Below are 27,607 nucleotides of genomic sequence, written 5' to 3' on the forward strand. Positions count from 1 at the left end.
TTCTGTCTGTGAATTTCTTTTTGACTAAAATATGTTGTATGGAGTTTATTGTTGGGTCTTGTTTCTTTATGCAAGTCTTCCAGTCTGTTCCTTTTGATTGGTGATTGTAGACCATTAACACTGAGGACTATAACTGATATGTTTTGACCTACCCTTGTCATGTTGTTTTCTTCCTATTGGCTTTTCCCTGACTTCTTCCTCTTCTCTGTTTAATTGTTTGCCTTCCTTGGTGGGTTCCTTCTTTTGGGGTTCATGGAGTTATCTCTCTCTGTAATGTCCTTCAAAATATTTTAGAGTGCTAGTGTTGTGGTCACAATATTTAGAGTGCTAGTGTTGTGGTCACAAATTTCCTCAGATGTTCTTTGTCATGAAAGTATGTTATTTCTCCATCAGTTTTGAAAGGTTATTTTGCAGAATACATTTATCTGGGAAGCAGGTTGTTCCTCTTTAGAACTTGAAATACTTGACTCAGGCTCTCCTTAACTTGAATGTTTATGCTGAGAAGTCAGCTGTTATTGTGATTGACTTTCCTTTATAGGTGATTTGTTTGTTTTCTCTATTAGCTTTTTAAAAAAAATTTATTTAAGGAGAAAAAGAAAAAAAAGCAGAAAAAGGGTACAAGTTATAACTTGTACAAGTTATAACAAGTTATAACTTGTTATACAGAATTTTACAAAAAAATAAACAGTAGGAAATCACTAGTTAATGGATTACATATTGTCATCTTAGAAATATTTGTTCAAGTTACAAAATTGAATCTTATATAGTGGACATTCAAACAGTGAGACCAAGCAGTTCTGTTCAATAATCCAACAAAACTCAGTAATATCATTGTCTATTTTATACACTTAAATATACATGCAGTTTTATCGTTTAGAGCACTTTCTTTTCCTCTCTTTTGTACAATGACTATTACACATTTTGGGTTTTAGTGCTCCCACAGTTCTTATTACTTTTTTTGGAAGAGAGTAAAACCAAATGTGACATAACAGAACAGAGTCGGTCAAATCAAAAGGGTGGACATAATAGATAATGTAAAAACATAATACAAGGTGATCAACAATGGTTACCATAATGCCTCCTGCTATCTCTAATAGAATTGCCTATATCATCAGTTATAATAAAATTGAACAAAGCAGTAAAGAACAAAACCAAAACATTGGAGACATTACAGGTCTTCAAAATTAGATAATAGTCAACCAGAATTGGCGTCATAATGAATCCCACTATCTTCACAGCTGTTGCCTAAACTTTCAAACCTGGTACTATCAAGCAAAACAGAATAGAGGAACATCAGTCAAAACAAGATAGTGAGAGCAATACAGGGCTTCAAATCAAGTTAATAGGAAATCAAAGTGGGTTACTATAATGTATTTTGTTATTTTTAATTTATTTTTCCCTTAATTAAAGGGATAAAATAACAAAGCAAATAATAAAATGGAGATTGAGACAAAAGAGGGCATAACAACAAAACAGCACAGATCAATAAATAACCATTTAAGCAAAATAGTGTTTCACCACAAGATAATCCCGACATAAAAGTAGTTACCATATTGTCTCTTTCCTTGAAATCTTAGAGTATAACTTCGTATACTGTAGCATCAAATATATCAAAACAATGTAAAACCATTCAAGAGAATGACATTATTACAGGGTATTTAGAATCAACTAACAGAAAATGAACAATGGTTTCTGTATAATCTCCTTGACTATAAAAGTTTTTGTTTATACTATCAGATATAATAAAATCCAATAAGATACAACATGTTAAGACCAATGGAGACATAACAACAAAAGCTTGATGAGACTTCAAAACAAGATGATATTAAATCAGCATTACCTATTATGATGTCATTTTTTCCCAAAATAGCTGTTCCTATCATCCAATCTTCTCCGCCTCTTTTCTGTTGAGCTCTTTTTCTGTCATTAGTTGTCAGTTTGTCTTCTTCATTTTGTTTTCTGCTCCATTCATTTTGGCCGCTCTGCCACTATTTCTGGATTCTTCATATTTTTCTTTTTAAGAATATCCTGCAGTATTCTCTGTAGAGTTGAACTGGTGGTTGCATATTCCCCTAGTTCCTCTTTATCCTGGAAGTACCTTGTTTTTCCATCAATGTCCAGGGCTTGTTCAGGATATATCAATCTTGGCTTGAGGTTATTATCTTTCAAAACTTGAATTATTTCCCCCACACTCTTTGTGATTTGATGGTTTGTGCTGAGAAGTCTGCTGTAATTCTGATGGGTGTTCCCTTGTAAGTGATCTGTTTCTTGCCTCTGACAGCTTTTAATATTCTGTTCTTACATTGGATTTCTGGTATTTTGATTATTATATGCCTGGATATAGCTCTGTTGGGGTTGTAGGTGGCTGGGGTCCTGAATGCTTCATACATCTGAGTATCTCTAATTTTGCTAAACTAGGAAAATTCTCCTGGATTATTTCTGCTAGTAGCTTTTGTATTTCATTGGTTTGTGTCCCTACCTCTTCTTTTATGTTTTTAATTCTTAAGTTATAGATCCTCTTATCATCTTCTAGTCTTTGTATTATTGCTGTTTGTTTCTTTGTTATTTTTAAGAAGTTTTTCCTTTCATGCTCCCACATTACAAATCTGTCCTCCAGTTCAGATAATATACTCTTAGTTTCTTTCAAGCTCTTATGCCAGCTTTCAATAGAGTTTTTAGTTTCCTGGTAATCTCTTTGAACCTGCTTCATGTATTCTATGCTTTCTCTATTTTCTCCATTAAACAATTCTCCCCTCTTTTTCTGTTCTTCCATTGCACCATCTGTTTTTTCTTGGGTGGTGCTTAGCATTTCTCTAACTATTCTGCTTATGTCTAGCTTCAGGTCATTAATAACTTCATTCCTGAACTCATCTATGAGGCTCTGGAGATAGCACTTTATGTCTATTGGTACTGTGTCTGCTATTGCCTGTTTCTTAGGATTGGGGGCCCAGCCGCCTTTCTTGTTGCTCCCTCTTCCCATATTCTTTGTTCCTTAGATATGCAAGTGTACATAGGAGACCTAACTTCCTTGCCTGTTGGCCACAGTCTGATTGAATTGCACTGGCTAGGTGTTCCCACCCACCACAGCGTACCAGGGAGTTATGGACCAGGCAGCCTATGCAGGGCCCGCCCCTCCAGGTCACCTTCAGGCACTGGGACCTGGGTTGTGCTAGCCTACTGGGTCTCAGCCAGCAGCATCAAGTAAGGTAGACACTGCTCACCAATCCTGCTTGAGAGGGGAATAGGTGACTGAAGTCACTACAGCGCCCTGTTCCGGCAAGTCTGCCCAGTCCCAGAATGTCCTCTGTTGGAGCCTCCTGGACCATGGAAGAGTCCCAGTTTCTCTTACTCACCACGGGTTGATGCACAGCTCTCCGCCTGTCCTGCTCTCAATTCCATTCACCTATTCCCGTTTTCAGAGCATTCACGCGTCTCTCTTCCTGCCGAGCTGATTGAGATGCAGCTACGGTGGCAGGAAACCCAAATTGCAGATTCCAATGGCACTGGCTCCACCTTCCACACTGAGGCTTTATCTGTTCATGTTATAGCACCAGGATTGCATTCCCAATTGGTTTCTCTCAACCCAGTTTGTTCTTGGGTCAGCAGGCCATATCTCCTCTTGCTTAGGATTCCTCACTCCGCACAATTCCTGGATTCTAAGCTGGGTCTTTCCGAGAGCCTCCATAGCTGCTGCTATCTGTCCAACATGTTCTCCTGGAAGTCACTCTCTATTAGCTTTTAAGATTCTATTCTTGCGTTGAATTTCTGGACTTTCTTGAATATCATATGTTTGGCTGTAGATTGTTTTTAGTTGTGGCTAATTGGAGTTCTACATGCCCCACTGATTTGTATGTCAAATTCTTTTTCTCTAATAGAGAAGTTTCCTGCCATGACATATGGGACCATTTTACATGTCATTTGTGTTATGTCCTGCTTTTTCATGGACTCCAGCCAATCTTTAATTATTCTACATTATCAAATTTTGGATTGATTTCTCATGGTCCCTTGCTATTTTTGAGAAATTTTTCTTTTCCTGATCACTAAGTGCAAGCGTGTCTTCTATATCTGAGGTCCTGACCTTTCATTGGCCTAATCTGCTTCAAATACTTTCAACAGAATTTTTATTCTACTGGATATCTGCTTCAGTATGCCTTTTGGATTCCATTTCCTTCCTATGCTGAGCATTCATGACTTTGAAAATTTTCTTAATCTTGTCTATATTTTTGTCTATATCTGCTCTATCATAACTAAATAGGTCTTTATTTTGGACCCCATCTTTGCAGTTATCTGAGAGATTATTTCTGATTTGATTCTTTTAAGAGCCTCATTCAATTGTTTTGTTTTTACCTCTTCAAGAGGCCAAATTTCAGGCTTTCAAATAGTCCAATGTCAATGCCCCCAGGTGTGTCTTTGATGATGTGGAGGTCTCCGGTTGCATCTTGTTTATGTGTGTTCTACTTCTTTCTTTCTGTCTTTCTTGCTGTCTGTCTTTTCTTTCTTTCTTTCTTTCTCTCAGTTTATTCTAGGGTGATGTTTGTAATTGCCTATTGTGAGTTGCTTTATTGCTAGAATTTAGGACCCTTAGATAATGACTATCTCCAGGGTATCTTCCTGGGCTACAGGTTGTTGGATTTTGAGTCTGTTAGAGGATCTTACCTGCTCAGTTTATTGAAGATGACAAGTTGCTGCTTGTTTGGCCCAGTCCCCATTTCACTGGTACTGTTCGACTGTATTTTCAGTGACCCTTAGTATATGTCAGTTAGAGAATACCAGGATGAACAGCTGTTTAAAACAATTATCTCATTTTTGGCTATAATGGCACCAGTACAATCAAACACAAACTAGAAAATGACAAACTGAGCTAACCATTCACTTGCAACTTTTAAACATATGAACTAGATTTTGGGTTATACATTAAAATCCAAAACAGATCAGAAAATTACATGTAGTATACAGGTCCTTAATATGTCATCTTGCCCTCAGGAGTTAAAATTTAAAATATGTAGAGGGGAAAATAGAGAAGGGGAAGAAGGAGAAGAAAAGATTAGAAGTAAGGTTAGAGGATAAAGGGAGGTTACATTAATTTTGGGGAACTGGTGCCGAAGACTGAAGGAAAAGAGAGAAAGGAGATAGAAGAATATAAAACTACTATCACAAAGAGGGTAAAAACCATGTTCTCATATAACAATGAAACAATGAAGGAGAAAAAAATCAAAATGAAAACAAAAATTAAAAACATAAACAAAAGAAAGAGATAAGGGGGAAAAAACCAAAAAGGTCCACTTCTACATTTGTCTCTGCTTTCCCTGGAAGACAACCTGTGGAGGCAGAGTCCCCAGTAGTCTATCTCAGCAAGCCAGCAGTAGCTTTTCTGTGAGGTAGTGGATCATCTCAGCAAGCCTGTACTTTCTGGCCAAGATCAGTCACATTTGGCTCACTGTCTTCTGAGTACCTTCAGTGGTTGTGATCCCTGCTGGATGGAGTGCAGTCCTTCATGTGCCCTGTTCCCTTCCTTGTCTGCAGCTCCCCTCCACTGCCACATCTCTCAACTGAGGCCTCTGGGGTTACCAGGCAGCCCTGCATCCTCAGGTTTGAACCACTCCTCCTGCACATTGAGTCCGACTCAGGGAGAAGGCAAACCTGGACAAACCTAGAAGTGGACATTTTGGTTTTTTTCTTTTCTATATCTCTTGTTTGTTTTTGTCTTTACTTTTTATTTTCATTTTGGATACCTCCTTCTTTACTGAATTTTCTCTCTTCACTCTCTCCATGGGCTACAATTTATGCTTTGGATTCTTCTTGGGTGCAGGGTAACCACTTCCCTCCTTATTGTCTTCTTCACATTCTGTATTCCAGTGTGGATGATGACTCTCCAAGAGGCTCTTTCTCTGCTGCTTACTGCTCTGCTATTTAGAGCTCTCCAGGGACCATTATTTTCTATCAACTACGGCGGTGTGAGTGGGTGAGTCCCTGCAGGATGTTACCAGATAGCAGTTACACAGTTTTACCTAGGAACCTGAGGTCCAGAGTCACACATTACATCTCAGTATTCCAATTGGGATGACATTAGTTTATTAACACAGCTAAATGTCCATATTAGTGTTCAGCAGGGTAACACACAGTATAGACATCCCATCCTATTTTTAAAGTTTATTAATTGACTGGCAATCTCATCTTGATTTAACCATTTCATTGGGTGGATTTTTAGAAGGCACAACCTGCGCTCCACCAAATTAGTAAGTGACCATACATATATTTTCTTTTCATAAAGTACTTCCTTAAGCTTTTGTCAACATACATAAGGTTTTTCACCATGCTATTATCTTTCTTGTTATCTCTTTAGCAGAACAGGACATTTATCATGAATCCTCTCATACCAAAAGTCTATCTCTTATATTTATAGCATTCTTAGTATTTTTCCCCTTCTTACTATACTCTTCTATGACATACTTGAATGTAGTTGCTTGAATTTTAAGGTGTCCCATTTTTAGCCTCAGATATTAAACTTGACTCACTGCCAACATGATCTGGCCCACGGATCAATCCATGGGGTGTTCCTGGAGGGTGAACGGAGATTAAATAGAGACATGGGGGAGACAGAGAGAGACTGAGGCAAGTTGAGAGAGTCCAGTCAAGCCCCATTTATTCCAGAGGTGATCACATCTTTTATAGGCCAAGGGCGGGCTGATGGGACAGAAAGAAGCTACGGGGATGAATACAACAGGGTCATCATCACGTCCAGGTATGTGACATAAGCAGGAGAGGAGTATGGTTAATGTAGGCAGATACGTTGTGCCCATAGGAGAGAGAGAGAGACAGGGAGGCAGCAATGGGGTTGTCGCATGGCTCCCTACACCAACAGACTTCTGAGTAACCTTGAATTGGTTTTTTTTATTTTAAAACAATAGACTAGAGAAAAGATCAAGCTAACCTTGTAAATTCAAACATTTCTAATGTATAAGAAATGCTTATGCACACTGACTCAAATTGAAAACCAAAAGTATAATGACCAATTAGTTACAACTTGTCATTTGATTTGTCCTATAAAAGTTCCTTAGGTTGACAGGCCCAGGTTGCAGTTACCCTAGCTTTCAAATGTCTGCAGAAAGGGCCAGAGTGGTGATGTCAAGCAAGGGCTCGCTTGGGCTCTTTTGTTCCCTTGCTATCTACCTGCATCAGCTGCCTTATATTCTGGTGTATTAAAGATACACAGCCTTTGCATGTCTTTAATCATTACAGTGTAAATTTTTTCTTTAATTACTTTTGTTTTTAAACTGATTAAACCATTTTTATTCAGTACGTAGCTGAGTTTAGGAGACCCTGGCCTGTATGTTCCATTTTTTGTGTGTATATACACACAATTGCACACAGGCACACAGAAGTTAACTCATGCCCACCCCCAAGCCCATGGGCAAATCCGGTGGGAACAGCAGCTGCAGTCCAGTACTCTGACCAAAACAAGAACTGGATCCAGAACTGGTACCAGGTGGAGATGTTGAGGACTGACTGGGTCCTCCTTCATCCACGGTGGGGATAGTAACAAGCAGGTAAACACGTAGGTAACAACGAAGTAAACAGATTGCCTAGGGGAGTACATTTCCAGCCTCAATGCCAGGGACAAGTCTATAGCAGCTGCAGCTCAACAGCAAGTGGAATTGGAACAGGTGCAGATGAGGCTGTTTGGGGAGTCATCAGCTCGTCCTCCCACAGTGGAGGTGGTAACAAGCAGGTTCCCTAGGTTAACTGTGGGGAAAACCTGGGGAATGCCTACCTTGTCCAAGGACTTGGGCCTGTTGTATTGTGACTCCTCCCAGGGTCCGATGATATCTCCACTGTTGCACAGAATTTCCTCCTTCAACTTTGGAGGAGAATCCTAAAATGGATCCAGAGAGCATGGCTTCTTGTCTGCAGATGAGGTTGAGCCTAGGCAGTAAGCCACAGGCCTACACCAGTGACCCTCAGTGTTCAGCATAGTGTCTTCCTGGCCAGAGCACCAGAATGTTACAGAAAAATCAATATGAACCCCAATGGAAGACTCTTTGCACCTAGGCGGTAAAAGACAATTGTTTATTGTGCTAACAGGCTAGTGGGATCAAGCCCAAAACACTAGCACTGACGTGGTTTTGGATTAAGTTTAGATATAGATTTTGTCTTGGTTATTTTTGTTTCATTGCTGGGACAAAATACCCAATACCCAAAATGAAGGCAGAAAACGTTTAAATGTCCAGTTTGTGGACATTTCAGTCTATAGTCAGCTGGCTCTAAGGGACAGTGACATGGCCCAGGGGAAACAATTCCAGAGGGCAGAAGGCAACAAAGCAACAAGAGCAAAAATGGTGGAAAGCCTCTTTTCCTCCCTTGGATTGTACACAGGCCACCCCTCTCCAGGGCAGGCGAAGCACTCATAAAATCTCCTTGCCCTCCTCCTGCTCAGGCTGAGGATATTTACAAAGTAAGGATCCTGGCTCACTCCGGAGTCTCTTAGTTAAACTTCTAAACCTCTCAAATTGACACAATGATTCCACCGTAACAATCCATCCCTTGTCAACTTGGCAACCAGACACATTTCTTTAAACAGGTTTCCAGATACAAAGACAAACCTATTCTTACCGTTTCAAACTTGATCATTATAACACAGGTTTACAAATCCGTAAGTCCAGCAGTAAATGTATCATCATTATATTGTTAGAACTATAACATTCTTCCCCTAGCCCCTTAAAGACTCATGCACATCCCTTTATGCAAAAAGAATGTAATCCATACTTGCCACAGTCCTAACAGTTTCAGTATTGCTGAGAAGTCCAAGTCCCAAGCCTCTTCAGAGATGCAAGGCAAACTGTAGATCCAAGCCCCTGCACAAATGAAAACAAAGTTCAACACTTACAACATTCAATGGCCCAAGGTATAAACAGCAGGATAGAAATGAATGGGACCAACGCAATTCCAAACTCCAGCGGGGCAAACATTAAGTCCTGGATTCCATGTCTGCATCTGAAGCAATGGAGATTTGAGCTCCAAAAGACTTGAGGGACTCCACCCTTTAAGCATTTGTGGTAGTTGTTGTTTCCATCGTTTTTCTCTTGGGCTGGCTATGCTCCCTTCTTACAGGTTCCCTTAGATGATCCACACTCTTGGCCTTCCCAAACTTCTGGGTTCTCCCAGCATGTTTGGTTTCACACTCATAGCTTCACACATTGCGTACTCAGTGGCACATTGCTTAGCCCCCCCAGGCCTACTGAAATCAGTGTGGAAGCCTTTTAAATCTCAGAACTCTTGCATTCTGTGTGCACCTAAAACCAATGCCACATGGATGATGCTGAGTTCTGCTACTAGGTGGAGCAGTAGCTTGGCTTTCCTCTCTCTTGGTTGTAGGAGATGAGTCCTTGGATTGCTGGGCACTCTGAATCCAATTATGATGAACAAATTTTCGATGCTCCCACCAATCTAGAACATGGTGCTCTGTGGCTTTTGCCTCAATGCAAAGTCTTTCACTTTCGCAATTTTGAGGGTGCAAAGTTTCGAGACTTGTTGCTTTTTGTGATGCCTTCAGGCCATCTTTTGTATTCTTCTCAACAATCCAGATCTCCTCAGCTCTATCTTTATAATACATGGCTTATTAGAGCTTTGTTTCTGGCCAAACTCACAATGTTTTAAATCATTCTTTTGGGCTCTTTGCTCTTGATTCTTGCTATAAATCTGACTGAAAATCTCTAACAATAGCCATTCCACAGCCTGAACATTTGACTGTCTTGAAATTTCTTCTGGCAAAATAATTAGTCTTCTTCCCTTAATATTAGTCTCAGGGAAAGTCTTTGGACATGAGCAAAACGCAGACAAACTTTCTGCCAAGCCATTACACACAATGTCTGGAGTCCAGCAGCCAATGCAGTCCTTCCCTGCAGTAATGTCCCAAACCTGTTCTTTACTGGTTTTCTGAGCTGTAACCAGAATCTCCCATACAGAACAGCCTAAACCATTCAAGGGCTACTCTTTTAACCAACATCTCTGAACCTTTTCCAGACTCTTCCTTCAAGCCATTACCAAAGACTTATGATCCCACGGTCAGGTATAGTCACAGCAATGACCCCAGGCTACTGGTACCAAATTCTGTCCTAGTTACTTTTCTCTGATACCTGACATACAAAATTAAGGAAGGAAAGTTTATTTAGCTCACAGTTTGTGGACCTTTCAGTCTATAATCAGCTGACTCCAAGGCAAAGTGGCATGGCACGGGGCAACACTTCCAGATTGCAGTAGGCAGCAAAGCAGTAAGAGCAAAAGGAGGGGGGCAAGCCTTTTCCTCCTGTGTATTGTACACAGGCCACCTGCCACTCACAAAATCTCCCTGAGCTCCTCTTGCACAGCTAAGGATATTTACAAAGTAGGGATCCTGCTCCCTGAGGAGTCTCTTAGTTAAATTTCTAAACTACTCAAGTTGACACAATAGATCAACATAACAATATGCAAGCAGGAAGTACAAGATAGGTGGCAGGCTGATGATGAGGGGAGGGGGCTTGAGCAGAGTAAGCAGAGTTCAAAAGTATCTTTGACTGTGTTGCTTCGACTTGACCAAAATCCCCGAAGCCAGTTAAAAGCATTATCTTTTTTTAATTAAGGGAAACACAAGCTGAGAATGGTCATGTTGGCCCAGGGCATTACCCAGAACAAAAGCAACTGGACCCAGGAAGTCAAGGCTGACTGAGTTTAGCAGGGTGTTTATCTGACAGGCAGCAGGAACACAGGCATGGGCTATTATTTGATTTCCACTTGTTATAAAATATTTATAATATTGTTATTCTGCAACTGTGTCTTTACTAATCATAATTGTGCTCTTACAATGAAGCATGTATTGTCCATCAGAGTTTGTTCTTAGGATGCCCATTCACTGGTGCATATGACTCTGTTTACAAGTACCACACTCTTTTGATAACTTTAGTTTTGTACAGATGTTCCTAAACAATACTTCAGCATAAAATTTTGGATTTTGGGATTATACAAAGCTGTGTATATTCTGTAGACACTCTACTTCAGCTTTTGAATTTTGCCCCTTTTCTTAAGGTACCAATGTGCCCCTGGACACTTTCTGGGCATGCTGGGCAGTGGCAGTGGGTGTAACTCCCAGTACACCAAAGGGTCACCAGGATGGACCACTGGTGCCCTCCAGGTGTTGCAGCACTGTGCTGTTGAGCAGGTAAAAGGCGTTTGACAGGTAAAAGGTGTTTGATTCATTTTCAACTCACGGTAGGCCTAGCAAGACACTGTTCAAGGAACGTCTGTACTTTCTGGGAATCAGGAAATATGAGACTTCTACCTTTGTTCCCGTTAAAGATCATTTTTGTCTTTGGGGTCCTCAGACATTCCATAAAAGTTTAGAGAACATTTTTCTATTTCTGCAAAACAAGAGAAAACAAAACAGTGTTGGGATGTTGATGGGAGTTGTAGTAAATGCGCAGATCACTTTGGGCTCCATAAAATGCAAAAAATACTTCATCCCATCCCATGAACAATAAAAAGTGCTTTCACAGATTCGTTCTTCTTTTCATTCCTAAAATTTTTATTGCCATCTTAACTTCTTTTAGCCATGGTTTAGTTTTCACTTCAGTTTTTGGATTACTTACTAGCTAAATTTCATTCTTTTTCATGCCATTTTAAGTGTGATTGTTTTTCAATTTCATTTTCAGATGGCTAGCTTTGAACTTCAGCTCCTATTCTTTCAGCCTCCTGAGATTACTGGTGTGTGGTCTTGGCTTCAATAATTTATGTTTATAGTTTAAAAACTCCACTGTTCCTAACCATTTCCATCCTCACATTATTATATTGCTATTGTTCCACATTATACCTGTGTACATTACACACTCTTTAACATAGTTGTGTAATTGTTTTATGTATTTATTAAATTGTGTAGGGGTAAAATGAGGAAAAACAAAGTGAAAACTCAACAACGCGTTCATAGTCGCCTCTGTTGTTACCTTGTCCAGTGTTATTTCTTCTATGGTTCCTGATTACTGTCTGGTGGTGTTCACGTCAGCCAGGAAAGTTCCTTCTACAGCACATTCCAAGGCAGGCAAGTCAGCTGATAATGAACTCCCTCAACTTTTGTTTCACTGGAATTGTCTTGATTTCTCGTTCATTCATGAACGGGTACTTTGGCTACACAGAGAAAATGTGGTTAGCGGTCTATTTAACTGTACTTAAATATATCATCCAATAGTTTTACTGTTTTTATTTCCATCATCTCTTAATAGAAAGCTAGTTTTACTCCGACCGTCTCCTCACATGAGATGAGTTACCTTCACTGTGTTCAAAATAGTTACCGGCTCACTGCGGAGCCCACAGTAGGCAGGAGGAAACCCTCCCACTCTAAACACCCACCACTGTGTAGAAATCACGGGACTACCATTCCCAAAGGGCTTTGCGCTTGAGCGGACTACAAGTCCCCGCGGGCGCTGAGAGCAGGTTGAGGTAAAAATCCTCCTTCCAGGCTTCTCCTCCGCATCCTTCTAGTGCAGCCCCACAGCTTCCGCCGCTTTCCTGGAGGTAAGGGCGACCAGCGCGGGACAGCAGGGACCGTCACCCCGGGAGACCGCGAGCCGGGGCTCCAGGCTGCAGCCTCCTGAGGGCCGCCACAGTCCCGCGCCCGGGGTGAGGCCGCCGTGGGTCCCCAGTTCCGCCGCGTCCTCGGCCGCCGCGCTCTGTGTGCGGAAGGATGAGCAGGAGGCCAGAGCTGTTTACTACGGAAGGGCAGAGGCGGCCGCCGAGCACAGCAGTGCCGAGCCCCGCGGGGACCTGGTGGCTCCCGCTGCCCCGGGGTCGGGCCGGGCTCCCCGCACCCGGGAGAGGGGAACGGCGGGGTCCCAGGGCCGCCCAGCAGGTGTCGCTGTCGCGCTGTGGCCCTGTGACCTGAGCCTGAGGCGCTGCAGTAGCAGCTGGGCGCTGTTTGAAGGTCAGATTCCTGGAGGGCATCCCCAGAGGCTAGGAGTTCTGAGAAGATGCAGGATGCGAGGAGGGAAGCTGGGTCTGGGAATCGCCTCAGAGAATTCTCCAGCTCCCCGGAAGTGGGAGTTTCTGGGCCAGGAGGAGGCAGGAGGGAGGCCTGGGCCAAGAGGTATGGGCGGCATTGATAGGAGTTTTGTGGGCATCTGGGACCCAATGTGGTCAGGCGTTAACTGGCAAATGCGACTTTTTAAAAAAATTTGGTGCCAGGGATGGAACTCCCGACTCGCACTTGCCAGGCAGGTGCTTATGCCACTGAGCTAAAGAAGTGTGGAGTCTAAAGCATGGAAGGTCCAAAGAACGCGCTGAGTGCAAGGAGGCACCTCAGGCAAACAGGTGCTCCAGTCCAGAGAGCACCAACGCCTTAGGGTACCATGGGGGCTGATGGCTACTGTCACCTAACTTTAAGTTGCTAGCTGTATAAATCAACAGACTGCATTGGATGAGCAGTGCCTTTCCTCCCTTCTGGAGGGAGGGCTCCATCTGATCTCAGCTTTCTGTTTCTTACCGTTATTTCTACATCTTCTCCCTTCCATCAGGCTCCTCACCCTGGGAAGTTTAAGAGCCATATGTCCGTAGTACTTTATGATGTTTCCGTTCACCCACTTGTTGTCCTTTGTTTCTGCAAGACAAAGATAGGTGTGTATCTCCTCCCTGAAATGCTCAAGCATGTACTGCATCAACTAGAGTCTCAGAATTTTGTCTTACTGACCCATAAAGTAACCGAAATCCTGAGTATTTGAAATGCTGCCCCCCAGCTATGAGATGCAAAGATTTCTGGAAGATTTCCCTAGGATGGGCCTTTGGGAAGTGCTGTTGAGTTTTTAAAAAACTCTCATGATTATAGGCTTACCTTAAGAGCACAGGCATGGAATGTCTAAATGATACATCAGGGAATATAATTCTATTAAACAGGACCAAAAGATGTTGGAGCCATTGAAGCTGAATACAGGTGCAGGGCTGTGGCATGACCTGGGCATGGTGGAACTGAGAACAAGGAGACACCGCAGAGGGTAAGGCAGACTACAGCTGAGGACACCTGGAGACTTTTTCCTAGCAGAGTTCTCTTAGCATTGTCTGTTGTTGCTTGGAGGGATCCTTGAACTCCTCCCAGGTTTCTTGCATTTTCCACTCTAACCCCTTGCTTGTTTGAATACTAAATAAATTGGGACCTCTCAGACACCTTGTCTGTCTCAGCTACCAGAGTTAAGAATTCTGTTTTGGTCCTCTGGAACCCTAAAAATCATGCTGCTTATCTCATTTTTTGGGACTTTGCCATGCACTCGTTTGGGAGATTGGGGATCTAGGCAAGACCCCAATAAAAAGGAGTGATCCTAGGCCCAGTAGCCACAGCTGATCATGTTGGCTTGAGCTGACAGTGCTCCTCATCACATGTGCTATGACATGTCTTTAAAGTATAAATTGACTGTGTTTGAGTCTGCTAGTTTGGCATGTAATTTCTCAGCATTAGGGGAATGGGTCTGCATAGTGAAAGGGTTTTGGCCCAGGCCAGACATTGCAGCAGGTAAAGCCAAGGAGCTTCTATTTCCCCCACCCTTTGGAATTTACCTCTGGTGCCAAAGGCCAATGGGCTACCTGTGCATCCCTAATTCCCCCCTTAGGTTCCACCCCAAGCGGAGGCTACTTATGTGCCTCACTCCAAGTGTTTCATGGAGAGAGACTGCCGACCCCAGGGTGGAGATGCTACGCCAGGGGGTCAGGGTGTCTCTCTCCACATTCCCAAAACAAAGATAGAGAGTTTTGTAAGCTTGTCGGCAGTGTGATAAGCCTTAGATAGGTATGGTTTCTTTGGGGGGGGGGGTGACAGGAAGTGGTCCCTGAGATAAAATCTGGTGCGGGGTCTAGCCCATGGGGTTACAATCAGATGAAGCAGCGGACCGTGGTCTGCCAAGCCTAAAGTTGTCACTTTTTTACTGCAGACCGAACAGTTAATATGGTTCCAAACTCCTAATAATTGGCCGTCACCAATATTATGAGTGGACTTTACGTGGGCTGAGTAACCGCTCTGCCGTGAGAACTTAAAAAGCTCTAAAGAACGCGAGGGTGTCTCAGTGTGGGTGGTCCAGAGTGGACACAGGCTTGCCCAGAAAAACCCTGTTTTGGGCTGTCCAAAGGATGTGAAAGCATCATGAACCCATGCAAAGAGGGGAGAAAATCCACCTGAGCCTGGCCCAGTGGCTGTCTCCGGGGAGTTGTTCATCTGTGGTAAATTGGTGGGTGTTGTTTGAGAACCAGCAGCGACAAGCTTACGGCTCCTGAGTGTAGAAGTGAGGAATTAATGCAGGTTGCAGTCCGGTTGGTCCTGAACAGCAGGGGACTCAAAACTGGGAACCAGCCCTAGGAGTCTCTCACCTGCCATTCCCGGTCAGGGAACCATCTGATAGAACTGTGGGGGGAGGACCAGTGGCAGCTGAAAAGATAAGAAGTATGAAATATAAATGACCTTTATTTTGAGAATGTGGGGAGAGACACCCCCGACCCCGTGGGGTGTGGCATCTCCACCCTGTGCCTGGTGATCTCTCCCCCAAAAACCATACCAATCTATGGCTTATCACACTGGTGACAAGCTTACAAAACTCTCTATCTTTGTTTTGGGAACGTGTGTCCTTTCCCACTCCTCCAGGATCCCTCCCTCTCCCCGCACTTAATGAGATAGCAGCGTCTTCCCTTGCAGCCTTTCGGAGCTTTCTCAGTGTCTCCTTTCCTCCCGTCTTCCCCTCCCCACCAAGCCGCCAGCATCCCTTTGTTTCCCGTGCATGCCAACCCATTCCCTGCCTAGATAAAAAAAAAAATGAGACCAAACAATGTTAAGAGATACACATAAAACTGCTTTAGATTTTAAACAAACTGCTTTAGATTTTAAACAGCTTTCTGGCTTTCACGCCGCAGCCTCCAACTCTGCGCATGGTGTTTCGGCTCTCATGCAGCCAGGTCCACACACGCAGTTCAGTTTTAACGCTGCGCCCTGGTCCACGCTGCAGGTTCAGCTTTTGGCACCACGCCCTGGGTGGCTCCTCCAGGTGGCAGTTCGCCGGCTGCTGGCTGTGTGCCTCCGGGAGCTGCTCCTGGCTTCAAGCTGTGTCGTGGTGTCTCCCAGCCCTGCCGCCGCCCCGCCCCCGCCCCCGCTGCCGCCCCTGCCTCTGCTGCCCTTCGAGCCGCACGCTGCCAGTTCCAACAGCAACAGCGAGCCGCTGCCACCGCGAGTCTGCTAGTCCCACCCCGGTGCACTGTTGCAGCTGCCTTGTGTGTTTCCGGGTGCCATCCCAGCCCATCCTTTCCCGTGTGCCCATTTCCATGTGCGATCTGAGCCCACCCCTGTGCACTGTGTCCTGGTGCTCACTCCGCCCACTCTGCATGTTCCACCTACACGCTACATGCCAAAAAGTCTCAGCTTCGCCCCCAAGCATGGGTACAGCTCTCTGCAGTCATGCTCTGTCTGTCTCAGCTTCATTGTGCGCGTTTCCCAGACAGGCTCCTCCCAAACACAAGCGCTGCTTTAAACACAGGCACAGATAGATACCAGTTCGGCAGTTCCACTCAAAACTGTTGTACTGTGTTGTTGCCAATCTCCTGTTTAACAATTAAGGTTATAAATTCCTTTTTGCTGAAAACCACTAGCTCTCTTCCAAGATAAGGGTTTCCTTCAAAGTTTTATTTTATTTCTCTTGGTTCATACTACTGCAAACAACAGATTTAAAAACAACTAAATATGTTCAAAATTTGACAGTATTAGATCAGTTTTAATAGATTTATTCATAAGATTGATAAAACTTTACTGCAAAATGTTTCCATTAAGATTTTACTCCAAAATGCAAAAGGCAGACTAAAACCTTTTTTGGGCAGACTAAAGCCTTTTTTGTGAATTCCACGTGGCACCCTATAAAAAAGCAGTATGCCATCTAGATAAAGCCTGCTCTCTGACCTAAAATGTCAATATTAAACTCCTGCATACTTACTTCATTCTACAGATACCTTTCATGGTAGTCCAGATCTCAAAACAACAAGGCAAAACTTGACCTTCAAACCTTAGAGAGATCTTAATATGATTTTTCATATTTTAACACTTATAACACTTGCAGTTCTGAGACAGACAAACCTACACAAGGTGGAGCTACCTACCCCCCCCCCCCGACCATGCTCAAATGCAGAAGAAGACATCAGGCAAAAAAAGTGCCTCATCCTGGCGTTCTTTGAGACTTTACTCCAGGGCTGATGGGCTGTCCTGGCCACCAGAGAGTGGGTGGGCCATCCTAACTTCTAGCCCTCACAGGACACTGCCAGATTTGTTGTCAACAAAAATTGCTGCCAAAGACTGAGAGGGGCTAAGGGCCAACAACAGCCCCCTTTGTGGGTGTCAGTCTCAGAGTCCAAGTCACACTAAAACTCTCAAGGTAAGACATTCTCTATATTTGTGGACATAGAGGCCATATATACAGAGTTCTTCCTGAGTTTTCAGGCTGCTATAATAAGTCCTCAATCTCTGACAGGGTATTGGAGGTCAACCTATGCCATTTACAAACAGGGCCTATTTTGTGCAGGTCCTAGTCCTAAATCTTAAAAGGCTTTTATTTGCTTTTACAGGCTGACAGTTACATTTTGTCTTCTCACTTTGTTTATACTTTTTCAGGATACATAAAAGCCTTTCCCACAACCAGGTAAACTGCTGATATACTTGCTAAAGTTCTATTACAACAAATCATTCCAAGGACTAATTTGCTAGACTGCCATTCTGGTTTCACATCACTCAGGCCCTAGATCTGATCGTTCTTTTCCTACTTACTTCTGTCTTACCAAGGCCTCATTGCCATAACTCACAGGGTGTCATGTTTTGTTATCTACTTTGGTTCCTAATTTCTTACATTCTATTAATGACCATTTTTATAGCAGGACTTATTAACAGCATTGTCTACAGACTCCAGTGTCATACATACCAGAGACAAGCCTTACCACCTACCTTTTAACTTTTATGCTTTCAGATGGGGGAGTAAGCACTCTCATAACTTCACTCCTCCTCATCCCACGTTTAATTTTCAGAATTCTGCCTTACCATGAAAATGGTTCTACCTCAACATGGTCCTGATAGAATGACATGTCTAAATCAAAGGCACCTTTCCCTCTACCTCACCTGGGTCCTTAAATATGACAGTGCCATGTCTCCTCATAACATCTTCTCTCTTTGTTTTTCCAGTCTAACATATATGCATTCACCAGTAAAGTTGTTCTGGCCAAAACACCTGACACCAGCTTCTACCTGGGCATCAACTGTCATCCCGTCAACTCTCCTAGACCCCAGTAGAGCACCCTCAGCCAGCAGGAAGCAGTTAAAGAGAAAAATCTTCACTCCTTTTCATAATAATCATAAGACGGGATATGAAAGGGTTTTGGCCCAGGCTGGACACTGCAGCCGGTAAAGCCAAAGAGCTTCTATCTCCCCCACCCTCAGGAATTTACCTTTGGCACCAAACAAAGACCAGTGGGCTACCTGTGCATCCCTAATGCCCCCCTTAGGTTCTACCCCAAGCAGAGGCTACTTATGTACCTCACTCCATGTGTTCCACAGAGATATCGCCGGCCCCAAGGTGGAGATGCCACACCCCTGGGGTTGGGGTGTCTCTCCCCACATTCCCAAAATAAAGGTCATTTATATTTCATACTTCTTATCTTTTCAGCCGCCGCTGGTCCTCCCCCCACAGTTCTATCACATATCACTGCTGTCCAGCTCATAGTACTGATGAATAGAATTCTCGCCTTTGAGTCCCTTGGTCTAGGAATTTTCTTCCATAGCTCCAAACACAAAACCCTCACCCTATTCATTTGTCTGAAACAGAAAGGAATCACGCCCTGAAAAACTGAATCACCATTGTCAAAAACACTGTTTTGCATATAGAATCGTTTTTACTTCTAGAGGATGCATGTAGGGAAGCAGGTATTTTCAAAGCCTGGCATGTTGGCACACACCTATAATTCCCACATTCAAGAGCCAAAGACAGGAAGATTGCTGTGAGATGAAGGTCAGCTTGAGCTATATACAGTGAGACCCTGTCTCCAAAAACATTAAATTGAAAAGAAAGTAGGGTCTTTTTGTGTTCTCCTCTCTGTTCTGAATGTGGAAGGCATCGCTGTGAGGAGGCAGCATGTAGAGATCTCTCTGCAGGGAACTGTGGCCCTTAGAAGGGACCAGGGAGGTAAATCAGTCCAGTGGTTGTGACAGGAGGCCTTGTGTTCCCATGAGGAAACTTGTGCTCAGGACCTGCCCAAGACCCTCAGCTAACTGTATGAGGAATATGATCAAGAATGAAATAAAAGACAAAATTAAGAATGCACACAGTGGGGATTGTGAGGTCAGTGCCTCAGGATGGGCAAAGGCGAGGACTCTCTAAGGTTGCTACTATTTACTGAACACGTGTACACATTTTTAGAGGAGTCAATCAGGGCACAGCAGTGGCAATTCTGTTGGATTCCTGGTCCAACACATAGATTAGTGTTAGTTTATAATTTGTGGTCCCCAACAGAAATATGCCTGTTTGAAGGACCCAACAGAACACTTGTTTCTCTTCCTATAGTGATCCTTAAGGCCTTCTTGTAACTGCACTGTTATTTTGCTCTCGCATCTGAAGGACGGAGGCCTCTAGCACACACATTTGTGCCTGAAGCTTGGTGTCTGTTACATAGAATATCAATCATTAAGTGGCCAACTTCATGCCCACCAATGCTGACATCGAGGAACATCTCAGGGTATATGGTGATTATGAATTTTTGACCACTGTGGCTCTGACCCCGAAGCACAAGTCCACAGAAGTTTTATTCTAGAGTGTAGTTCTATGCTGAAAATACAAGGATTGTAAAAACATATTGAAGTTTTTAGGCTGTGACTGTTTAGCTATCATATTAACAGTGTCCTTAGTGGGGCACATATTATGACCATCTATTTGACCCCCACAATCTAGGGCAGGGCAAGGTTCTACACAATATTTCATTTAGCCCCAAGTTTGCCATAATCAAGGCCTGGGAACTGGTGTGCTAAATGTCTCAGCCTCTCAGGAAAGTTCTCTCGGGAGGGTCTGTATAGGTGTCAATACAGTGGAGCAGGAGTGTATTTACTTCCTGTACATGGATTCAAAATATGTGCTGTAAAAGCAGCAGGGACAAATTGTGCTTGAGGGGGCGGTTTCCACATTCTGACTGGAGCATAACACAGGACAAGCACTGTCTCAAACATAGCCTAGTGTCAGTTTATAATTTGTGGTCCCCAACAGAAATGTGCCTGTTTTGAAGGACCCGACAGAACACTTGTTTCTCTGCCTGTGCCAGGTCAGTATTCTCTGGCTGTGATCTCTTTCAGGTGCTGTCTTAGTTTCCCCTTCCCTGGACACATTAGTGTACGACCGTGAATTAAAGCAGGATGTGGGTCTTTAGCTCACAACTTTTAGAGAACTGAGTGCATAGCCTGCCATCTGCCATGCAGGAAAGTTGTGGTGGAAGGACTGGCAGAGAAAAGCTGCTTGCATCATGGCAGCAGGGAAGCAGAGACAGGGGAGAGGAGCCAGGGAGGAACACATACTGTGCTGGGTCACCATCCCATGTTTCCGCTTCCCACCAGGCCTCACCTGCTGACAGCACATTTCACTGTGTATTTTTCTGTGCACTACTCCACTGATGAGTACAACACCCCTATGCTCCAATTGCCTTCTAAAAGTTCATTCTTTCAACACATGATACTGCTGGGAACATTCTAGATCTGAAGTATAAAAATGGTTGTGGAGGCTTCAGTGTAATACAGTGCTGCAGAGCTGAGGGAGAGCGAGCCAGGGGCCCGTGCAGAGTTTTGTCACCTCCAGGAGGGAGAAACAGGTCTAGGTGGCACCACAGCTGATGGTCCCTGCTCTGTGAGTCATCAGAGAGTGCTCTGGGGATGGTGGTGGGTCCAGGACTTGGAATTAAGTGGCAAAGGTGGATCTGTCTCTGTCCCCTGAAGACAGGTGAAAGGGGAGTTGCCTTCCCAGGGTGTCATCACCTATGTGATAGGTACAGAGCAACAAGCAGGCCCCATAAGGGCCTAATCACGGGTGAGTGCAAAAGCCACTCCCCTGAGTGTTTGAAGAAAGTGAACCAGTGGACAGGGTGTAACAGGGATTAGAGAGGCCGTCACTGAAGCAGTTTGATTTGTTTTAGGAATACTGGATCATTTTTGCAGAAACATTACTTGCCACCTTTTCTGCTTTTCAGGTTCCTGCTCTGTGAGATCTGTGAGCCCTGGTTGGTCTGTCCCTGGAGGATCCAGCACTGTGGATTGTCACCAGAAGGAAATGTTATGGAAGTTCTGTAATAGTGCAATGTGCTTGGCACACAACATGTTCGGAACATGTTAATTCTAGCAAATCCAGATCTATTCTTCTGTGTGAGTTTTTCTGCAAAGAGAAAGAGTAGGGCCACAAGAATAGGTAGAACAGAGGGCAGGTACCTAGGTAGGATTTGGAAGAATTCCAACTGAGAAGATGAGGAAGATGTGACCATGGTTGAAAACATATCTATGCTCTGGAAAGGAAATTTCCTTGCAGCGTGGGCCTTTGTGCTTTGTCCTACTGGGCCAGTTCTCCTGTGACTTAGAGTGTACCAGACACACCTGTCCCTGTATTCAGGAAGGGGGTAGAGCTTCTGTGTCACTTGCCCAGAGCTGCCACATCATGCAGAGAAGCCTGTGTACCCTGCTGACCTGAATGCAATGATCAAAGGTAGAGGGGCATGAAAGTTTGTTTCTGAGCCCCACACGGATTTGTACTCTGTCTTGTTTTTTTTTTTTTTTTCTCACTGTGACTCAGCACCAGTGTTTTTCCCACTTGCATTTTTACACAAAAACCCACTTTCCTACACAAGCCAATGGAATGTCCTGTGGCGGTGCTCTGGCTGAGGGGCAGTGGGTGGTGGATTTTTGATTAGGAGCAGCACAGGAGGTCCAGTACTACAACACATGGATTCAGCAATGTTTGGGAAAAGTTGGTGTTGCAGTCTGCGGGGCTGGACTGGACAGTGACAGGTGCTGACCGTGAGGCTGAACCCAGACTTCTCCCCTCTACTCTTTACCACTAGATGAGGTCGTGGGCTGTGCTATGCATCACGGCATTACCAATAATGACCACCTGGTCAAGGTATAGGGGAAAGAGAAAAGCCTGTTATGTCCTGAGTCAATCAGCTTGCTGACTGAGGTGCATCAAATCAAATAGGGATGGTGCACTGAGGAACCACTGCCTAGGAGAGTGAGGAGCACTCTGGTTCTCGTCCACTGGTGCAGTGCATGCTTCATGTGCTGCTTAGATGTGGGGAGAAACAGCTCCAAAACACCATCCGAGGAGTCCAGGAGCTGCATGTGTGACCAGAGACAGGGCCCCTGAGCACCATCTCTTACCCACACTGAGGATGCATGACTATTGTCCCCTGCCTGGAAACTCTTCCCCAACCCCCTGTTGTGCCCTAAAAGTCTCTTTGCTCCACCCACTCATGTCCCCTTCTCTAGCTGGAGCAGGTGCTGTCACACAGCCTCAATAGGCCCTGATGAATTTTGCATTATGGTTTTTGTAAATTATTTTCAAGTTGACCGGACTTCTCAGAGGAATCTTCAGATGAGGGTGTGAAACAGTAGCTTGAAAGAAAGGCACACGCTACTCCATGGAAGGTCCAGTTAAATGTCAGTTGAAGTAAGGAGTCAAGAATCTTACATCTTTCCAAGGAAAAAGTCACTTGTATCACAGGGAAATACAAGTGGAACTGCTGTGGCTCTGCTGCACAAGCCCTCTCATCTTATACGGAGAAGAAGCCTGGAATCTCATGAATGAGGACTGCTTAATGCTGAGATTTTTCAGGCATCTCTAGCCTGGAAACAGGTCTTGGTTTCTGTCCTCCAGGGTGATGAAGTCAAGGTTCCCTGTATGTGAGTGTGCTTGTGTGCTTCACTTGGAGAAGAGGCTCATTGTGACCTGTTTGTCTGTGGCCTTGTCAGAAAGGCTGGAAAGCAGCTGAAACTTCTGGAGTTGGCTTTGAGCATCCTTAGACACAAATTGAACAGGAAAATTCTCCATGGCACCTGCATAACCGTCTTAGTGCAGTGTGACAAACCATCACACAGTGTAAGAGTCCTGCTGGTTTGGTCTGTCAGGTCCCTGACCTCTACCTGCTTTTGATTGTGCTTGGAGCAGTGATCCATCATGACCTAATGCTGAAACCCACATAACCAGACTGTCTAGTTCCATGGAACTCTCTTCTCAGGACCCTCCTCATCCTGTGTGTCAACAGGAAGAGGCATGAGGGGCAAGAGCCTGTGGAACTCTTCTGACCTGGTCCCTCTCTGCACCCTCTGGTTGCACAATGAGCAGAGAGGTTGTCTCACAACACAGGACAAAGGGCAGTCTTAGCTGCTTTATAAAAGGACAGCTGGTCTGTTCTAATATGCAGGGAGTGGTAGAGTGTGCTTCTGGCTGATTAGAGTGGTAAAAGTTCCATTGAGGCAGTGGAACCTAGTGGTCACAAAGGCAGGCAGCCATGGGGTTGCTGACTGGGGACGCACTGTTCTCTGTGGCCGTGGCGGTGGCCTTCTTCCTGCTCCTGGTGGACCTGATGCACCGGCGCCAACGCTGGGCTGCTCGCTACCCGCCAGGCCCTGTGCCTGTGCCCGGGCTGGGCAACCTACTGCAGGTGGACTTCAAGGACATGGCTTACTCATGCTACAAGGTGAGGAAGCTGGTGGTGGAGAGCAGCAAAAGCCAGGTGACCCTCTGTCGGCCTAACAGCAGTGAGTGGTAGGTGAAGACACTGTGTAGCTAATAACCTCTTAGCCCAAGAGGAGGGAGGTAGACCTGTTTGCAGAAGACCTTCACCAGAGCAGAGAAGGCTCTGGACTTTCCACTGGCAAAGGTGCCAAGAGGGCAGGCAACAGGAGGTTGGGCAGGATGTATAGCTGTACTGGCACCACATTAGATGGTACAGAAGCTTCATACACACCTGGTCCCTTCAGGTACCTCAGAGGGAAGGAAGTACCTGGGGATGCAGGAGCAGAGGAAGATGGTCTTAGGCAGCATTTGATTCAGGAAGTTGATACTGTGAAAGGTCCTCTGAGCACTGTCAGATCCTTTGGCTGCCATGGACTCCTGACCCTCTCTGCTATTATCTGAGAACCTGAATTTCTTCACCTGAACAATGGGAGGGAATTGATTTCAATGATTGTTCCTCCACTCTTCCCAGGACACACCTGGGTGGTTGACCGTAAGAAGGTGTGACGGCAGCATGCAGACACTAGGTGTCCGGGCGGAGTGGGCTAGAGTGCTTGTCTAGCGGGGGCGAGGCTGTCAGTGCCACCTTCACTACCATAAAGGAAAAGGAAACCGACAGCAGTGCAGCTGGTTCTTCCATGTTTTGAACTGGGTCTCCAGGCCTTGAGAGTGAGATGGGGATATACATTGTGGCAGGAATCCCAGCTTCACAGGCGCCCTGTCCCTCTACCTCCAGCTGCGACATCGGTTTGGGGATGTGTTCAGCCTGCAGTTTGCCTGGACTCCAGTGGTTGTGGTCAATGGGCTGGCGGCTGTGCGGGAGGCTCTGGTGAGCCACGGCGAGGACACCTCAGATCGGCCGCGAACACCCACCAGTGAAATAATTGGCTTTGGTCCAAAAGCCAAAGGTAAAGGTCAATAGGGCACAGATGGCATCAGGGTAGAACTGCAGAGGCAGTAACTAAAGGAAGAGAGGGCTTACCTCATATGGCAGTGAACATCCTTGTCTTCGGGGCATGAAACCTGCAAAAGGAGCTGTAGCATTGAGGTGGAGACAAAGTTGGTATCAGATCAGCAGGCAAGATGGGCTGATGGTACAAGGATTCCAGTACTTTCTGCTCCTGACACTGCTTTTCATTCAGGGGTTGTTAGGGCACCCTATGGGCCCGCCTGGCGTGAGCAGCGACGCTTTTGTGTGTCCACCATGCGCAACTTCGGCCTGGGGAAGAAGTCTCTGGAGCAGTGGGCGATCGAGGAGGCCACCTATTTATGTGATGGTTTTGCCAGCCATGATGGTGGGTGATGGCTTGAGGGACACAAGGAAGGGACAGTGCAATGAAGTCACTGGGAGAAAGGGGGCAACTCTAACATGCATTCCTACTCCCAGGACGGCCCTTTCACCCCTACGGGCTGCTGAGCAAAGCTGTGTGCAACGTGATTGCCTCCCTCATCTACGCGCGCCACTTTGAGTATGATGACCCGAACTTTGTCAGGTTGCTGAAATCCCTGGAGGACTTCATGGTGGATGACAGTGCCTTCATGCTTCAGGTGCAGGATTGATGAGAATCTTGTGCAGGGACAGTGTCCTGCACAGAGGCTCTGAGAGGATAACTTGCCTGCAGGAGGGATGGGAAGAAAGCATCAGGGAGGATCACTGCAGGGAGAAAGGGCTGGTGGTGGCCAAGCAGACAGCAGTAATGGGAGAGGAGGCCCAGGCTCAGGGCTGCAGAGAGGAGTTAGAGCCTGTGTCCACACTGGCAATGACACAAGCTCTCAAGATTTCCGTGATAGGAGGTTCCTGTGGCAGCTCAGCAGCAGGAGACAGCTTTGATGCTGGCAAAGTGGAGGGATTTAGGCAAAGGTGTGCAGTGCCAGGCCTTGGGTCACCATGGAGGCGTCTGGGTGTGAGATGACACCTGTGAGTCTGGAGCACAGGAAGCACCCAGGCTGCCTCCGTGCTGTCACAGGTATTGAACTCAATGCCACTGCTCCTGCGCATCCCATGGGTGGCTGCCAAAGTCCTACCCGCACAGAGATCCATCATAGCCTTGAATGATGAACTGTTGGCTGAGCACAACACAGGCTGGGATCCAGACCAGACTCCCCGAGATTTGACTGATGTTTTCCTGAACGAGGTGCTTAAGGTGAGAATGGGCTGTGAGAGAAGGAAGGGATCAGGGTCTGTGAGCCAAGTGTTCTGGGTGGTGTGAGGCCAGGTGGGGCCTCAGCATCTCCCAGAGACCCAGCATCTGTGCTGAGGGGTGGTGCATGGGGACATTTGAGCCATTACTCCCACTTTCCACTGAGGCCACCCTCTCTGCCTGACTCAGGCCAAGGGCAACTCTGAGAGCACCTTCAATGAACAGAATCTTCGTCAAATTGGATTTGAGCTGTTTACTGCAGGGATGGTGACCACATCTGTCACATTGTCCTGGGCTCTGTTCCTCATGATCCTGCACCCGGATGTGCAGCGTGAGTTGGGCTCAGAATGGATCGGAACTTGAGGGAAGAGAAGTTATGACAGGGTCTCAAAACTTATTTGAGAAACTCATGGTCCAAAGCACAAGCTCCTCAAAGGCTACTGAAAGAGTAATGTCCCTCTCACAGGGACATAGCCTTTAACACTGGGGAATGGACGCTCAGGGCCCCGTCTCCAGGGACTGACCTGCATGGGCATACTTACCTATCCAGGCCGTGTGCAACAGGAGATCGATGAAGTGATGGGTCAGGAACGATTCCCAGAGATGGCAGACCAGGCCCGTATGCCCTTCACCAATGCCGTGATTCATGAGGTGCAGCGCTTTGCAGACATCACACCAGTGGCTGTTCCTCACATGACATCTCGTGACACTGAGGTGCAAGGCTTCCTTATACCCAAGGTAGGCCTTGGGCCCTCCTTCCCCAGCATGACTCCCAGATGTGGCCAGGAAGTGTTGTGCCACCTGGCCCCAATACCACTGGTGTTGCCAGGCCCAACTTGTGTGTATGGTGCTGCACCCAGTGCTGCCCTGTGCCCGCTGATCCCCAGTGTGGTTGGAAGATGAATTCATCCAAGCATTGAGTTGTTGGAGGATCCTGTGCTCATGGGGAAAAGTGGGACTCTGGGCACTCTTGGGATCCCTGTCCTGAGGCTTTGCCATGTGATCAAGGTGGGTCCTGAGAAGCTTCTGGGACTAAAGGATAATTGAGAGTCTCCTTGTGACTCTGTACCCAACCAGCAGGTGTGTGCATAGAGTGCGCTGTGCGCCTCATAGAGTGTGCTTGTGGATATTAAATGTCAGGATATTAAGTGTCAGAGTTCCTGTGTCCCGTATGTCGGGCCACATTCATGCCGTGTGTCTCCTGCCAGGGGACGGTGCTCCTTGCCAACCTGTCATCAGTGCTGAAGGATGAGACTGTCTGGGAGAAGCCCTTGCACTTCTACCCTGGACATTTCCTGGACTCTGAGGGCCGCTTTGTGAAACGTGAGGCCTTCATGCCATTCTCCGCAGGTGATTGTAGTGGACCAGGCTTGCCTGTCCCTTCCAGGGTGCCTTGGTTAGAGGAGCTCAAGCCTCAATGTAACTGTGCCCTGTCCACTCCCACAGGCCCCCGCATATGCCTCGGGGAGCCCCTGGCCCGCATGGAGCTCTTCCTGTTCTTCACCTGCCTGCTGCAGCGCTTCAGCTTCTCATTGCCAGAAGGGCAGCCCCGGCCCAGTGAGCGTGGTGTGATTTCCTTCATAGTGTCTCCACCCCCCTACCAGCTGTGTGCTGTGGCCCGCTAGAAGAGGTGCTGTGTTCCCTTCCTGTACCCAAGATGGGATGTACAGTAAACCAGTCTTGTGACTGTCA

General features: G+C 45.7%; 1 protein-coding gene and 1 long non-coding RNA gene across 2 annotated transcripts; one reads left to right on the forward strand and one right to left on the reverse strand.

Moving 5' to 3' along the window:
- Positions 1-839: 839 nt before the first annotated feature.
- LOC134474863 (uncharacterized) lies at positions 840-12,538 on the reverse strand. The gene is made up of 4 exons (XR_010045752.1): positions 12,398-12,538; positions 11,970-12,150; positions 11,312-11,390; positions 840-8,852 (listed from the first exon to the last, which is right to left on the reverse strand). It is a non-coding gene; the product is annotated as an uncharacterized LOC134474863 (long non-coding RNA).
- On the forward strand, positions 12,352-27,607 carry LOC100717652 (cytochrome P450 2D16-like). Its single transcript, XM_063243784.1, has 11 exons — positions 12,352-12,537; positions 13,909-14,006; positions 21,241-23,736; positions 24,511-24,682; positions 24,917-25,069; positions 25,162-25,322; positions 25,742-25,918; positions 26,105-26,246; positions 26,466-26,653; positions 27,124-27,265; positions 27,362-27,607. The coding sequence occupies exons 3-11, from the start codon at positions 23,548-23,550 to the stop codon at positions 27,538-27,540; spliced, it is 1,503 nt and encodes a 500-aa protein (XP_063099854.1). The 5' UTR covers positions 12,352-12,537; positions 13,909-14,006; positions 21,241-23,547; the 3' UTR covers positions 27,541-27,607.

Source organism: Cavia porcellus, unplaced genomic scaffold, assembly GCF_034190915.1.
Source record: "Cavia porcellus strain 051 isolate PalLab524CR breed Dunkin Hartley unplaced genomic scaffold, mCavPor4.1 scaffold_40, whole genome shotgun sequence".
Taxonomy (NCBI): Eukaryota; Metazoa; Chordata; class Mammalia; order Rodentia; family Caviidae; genus Cavia; species Cavia porcellus.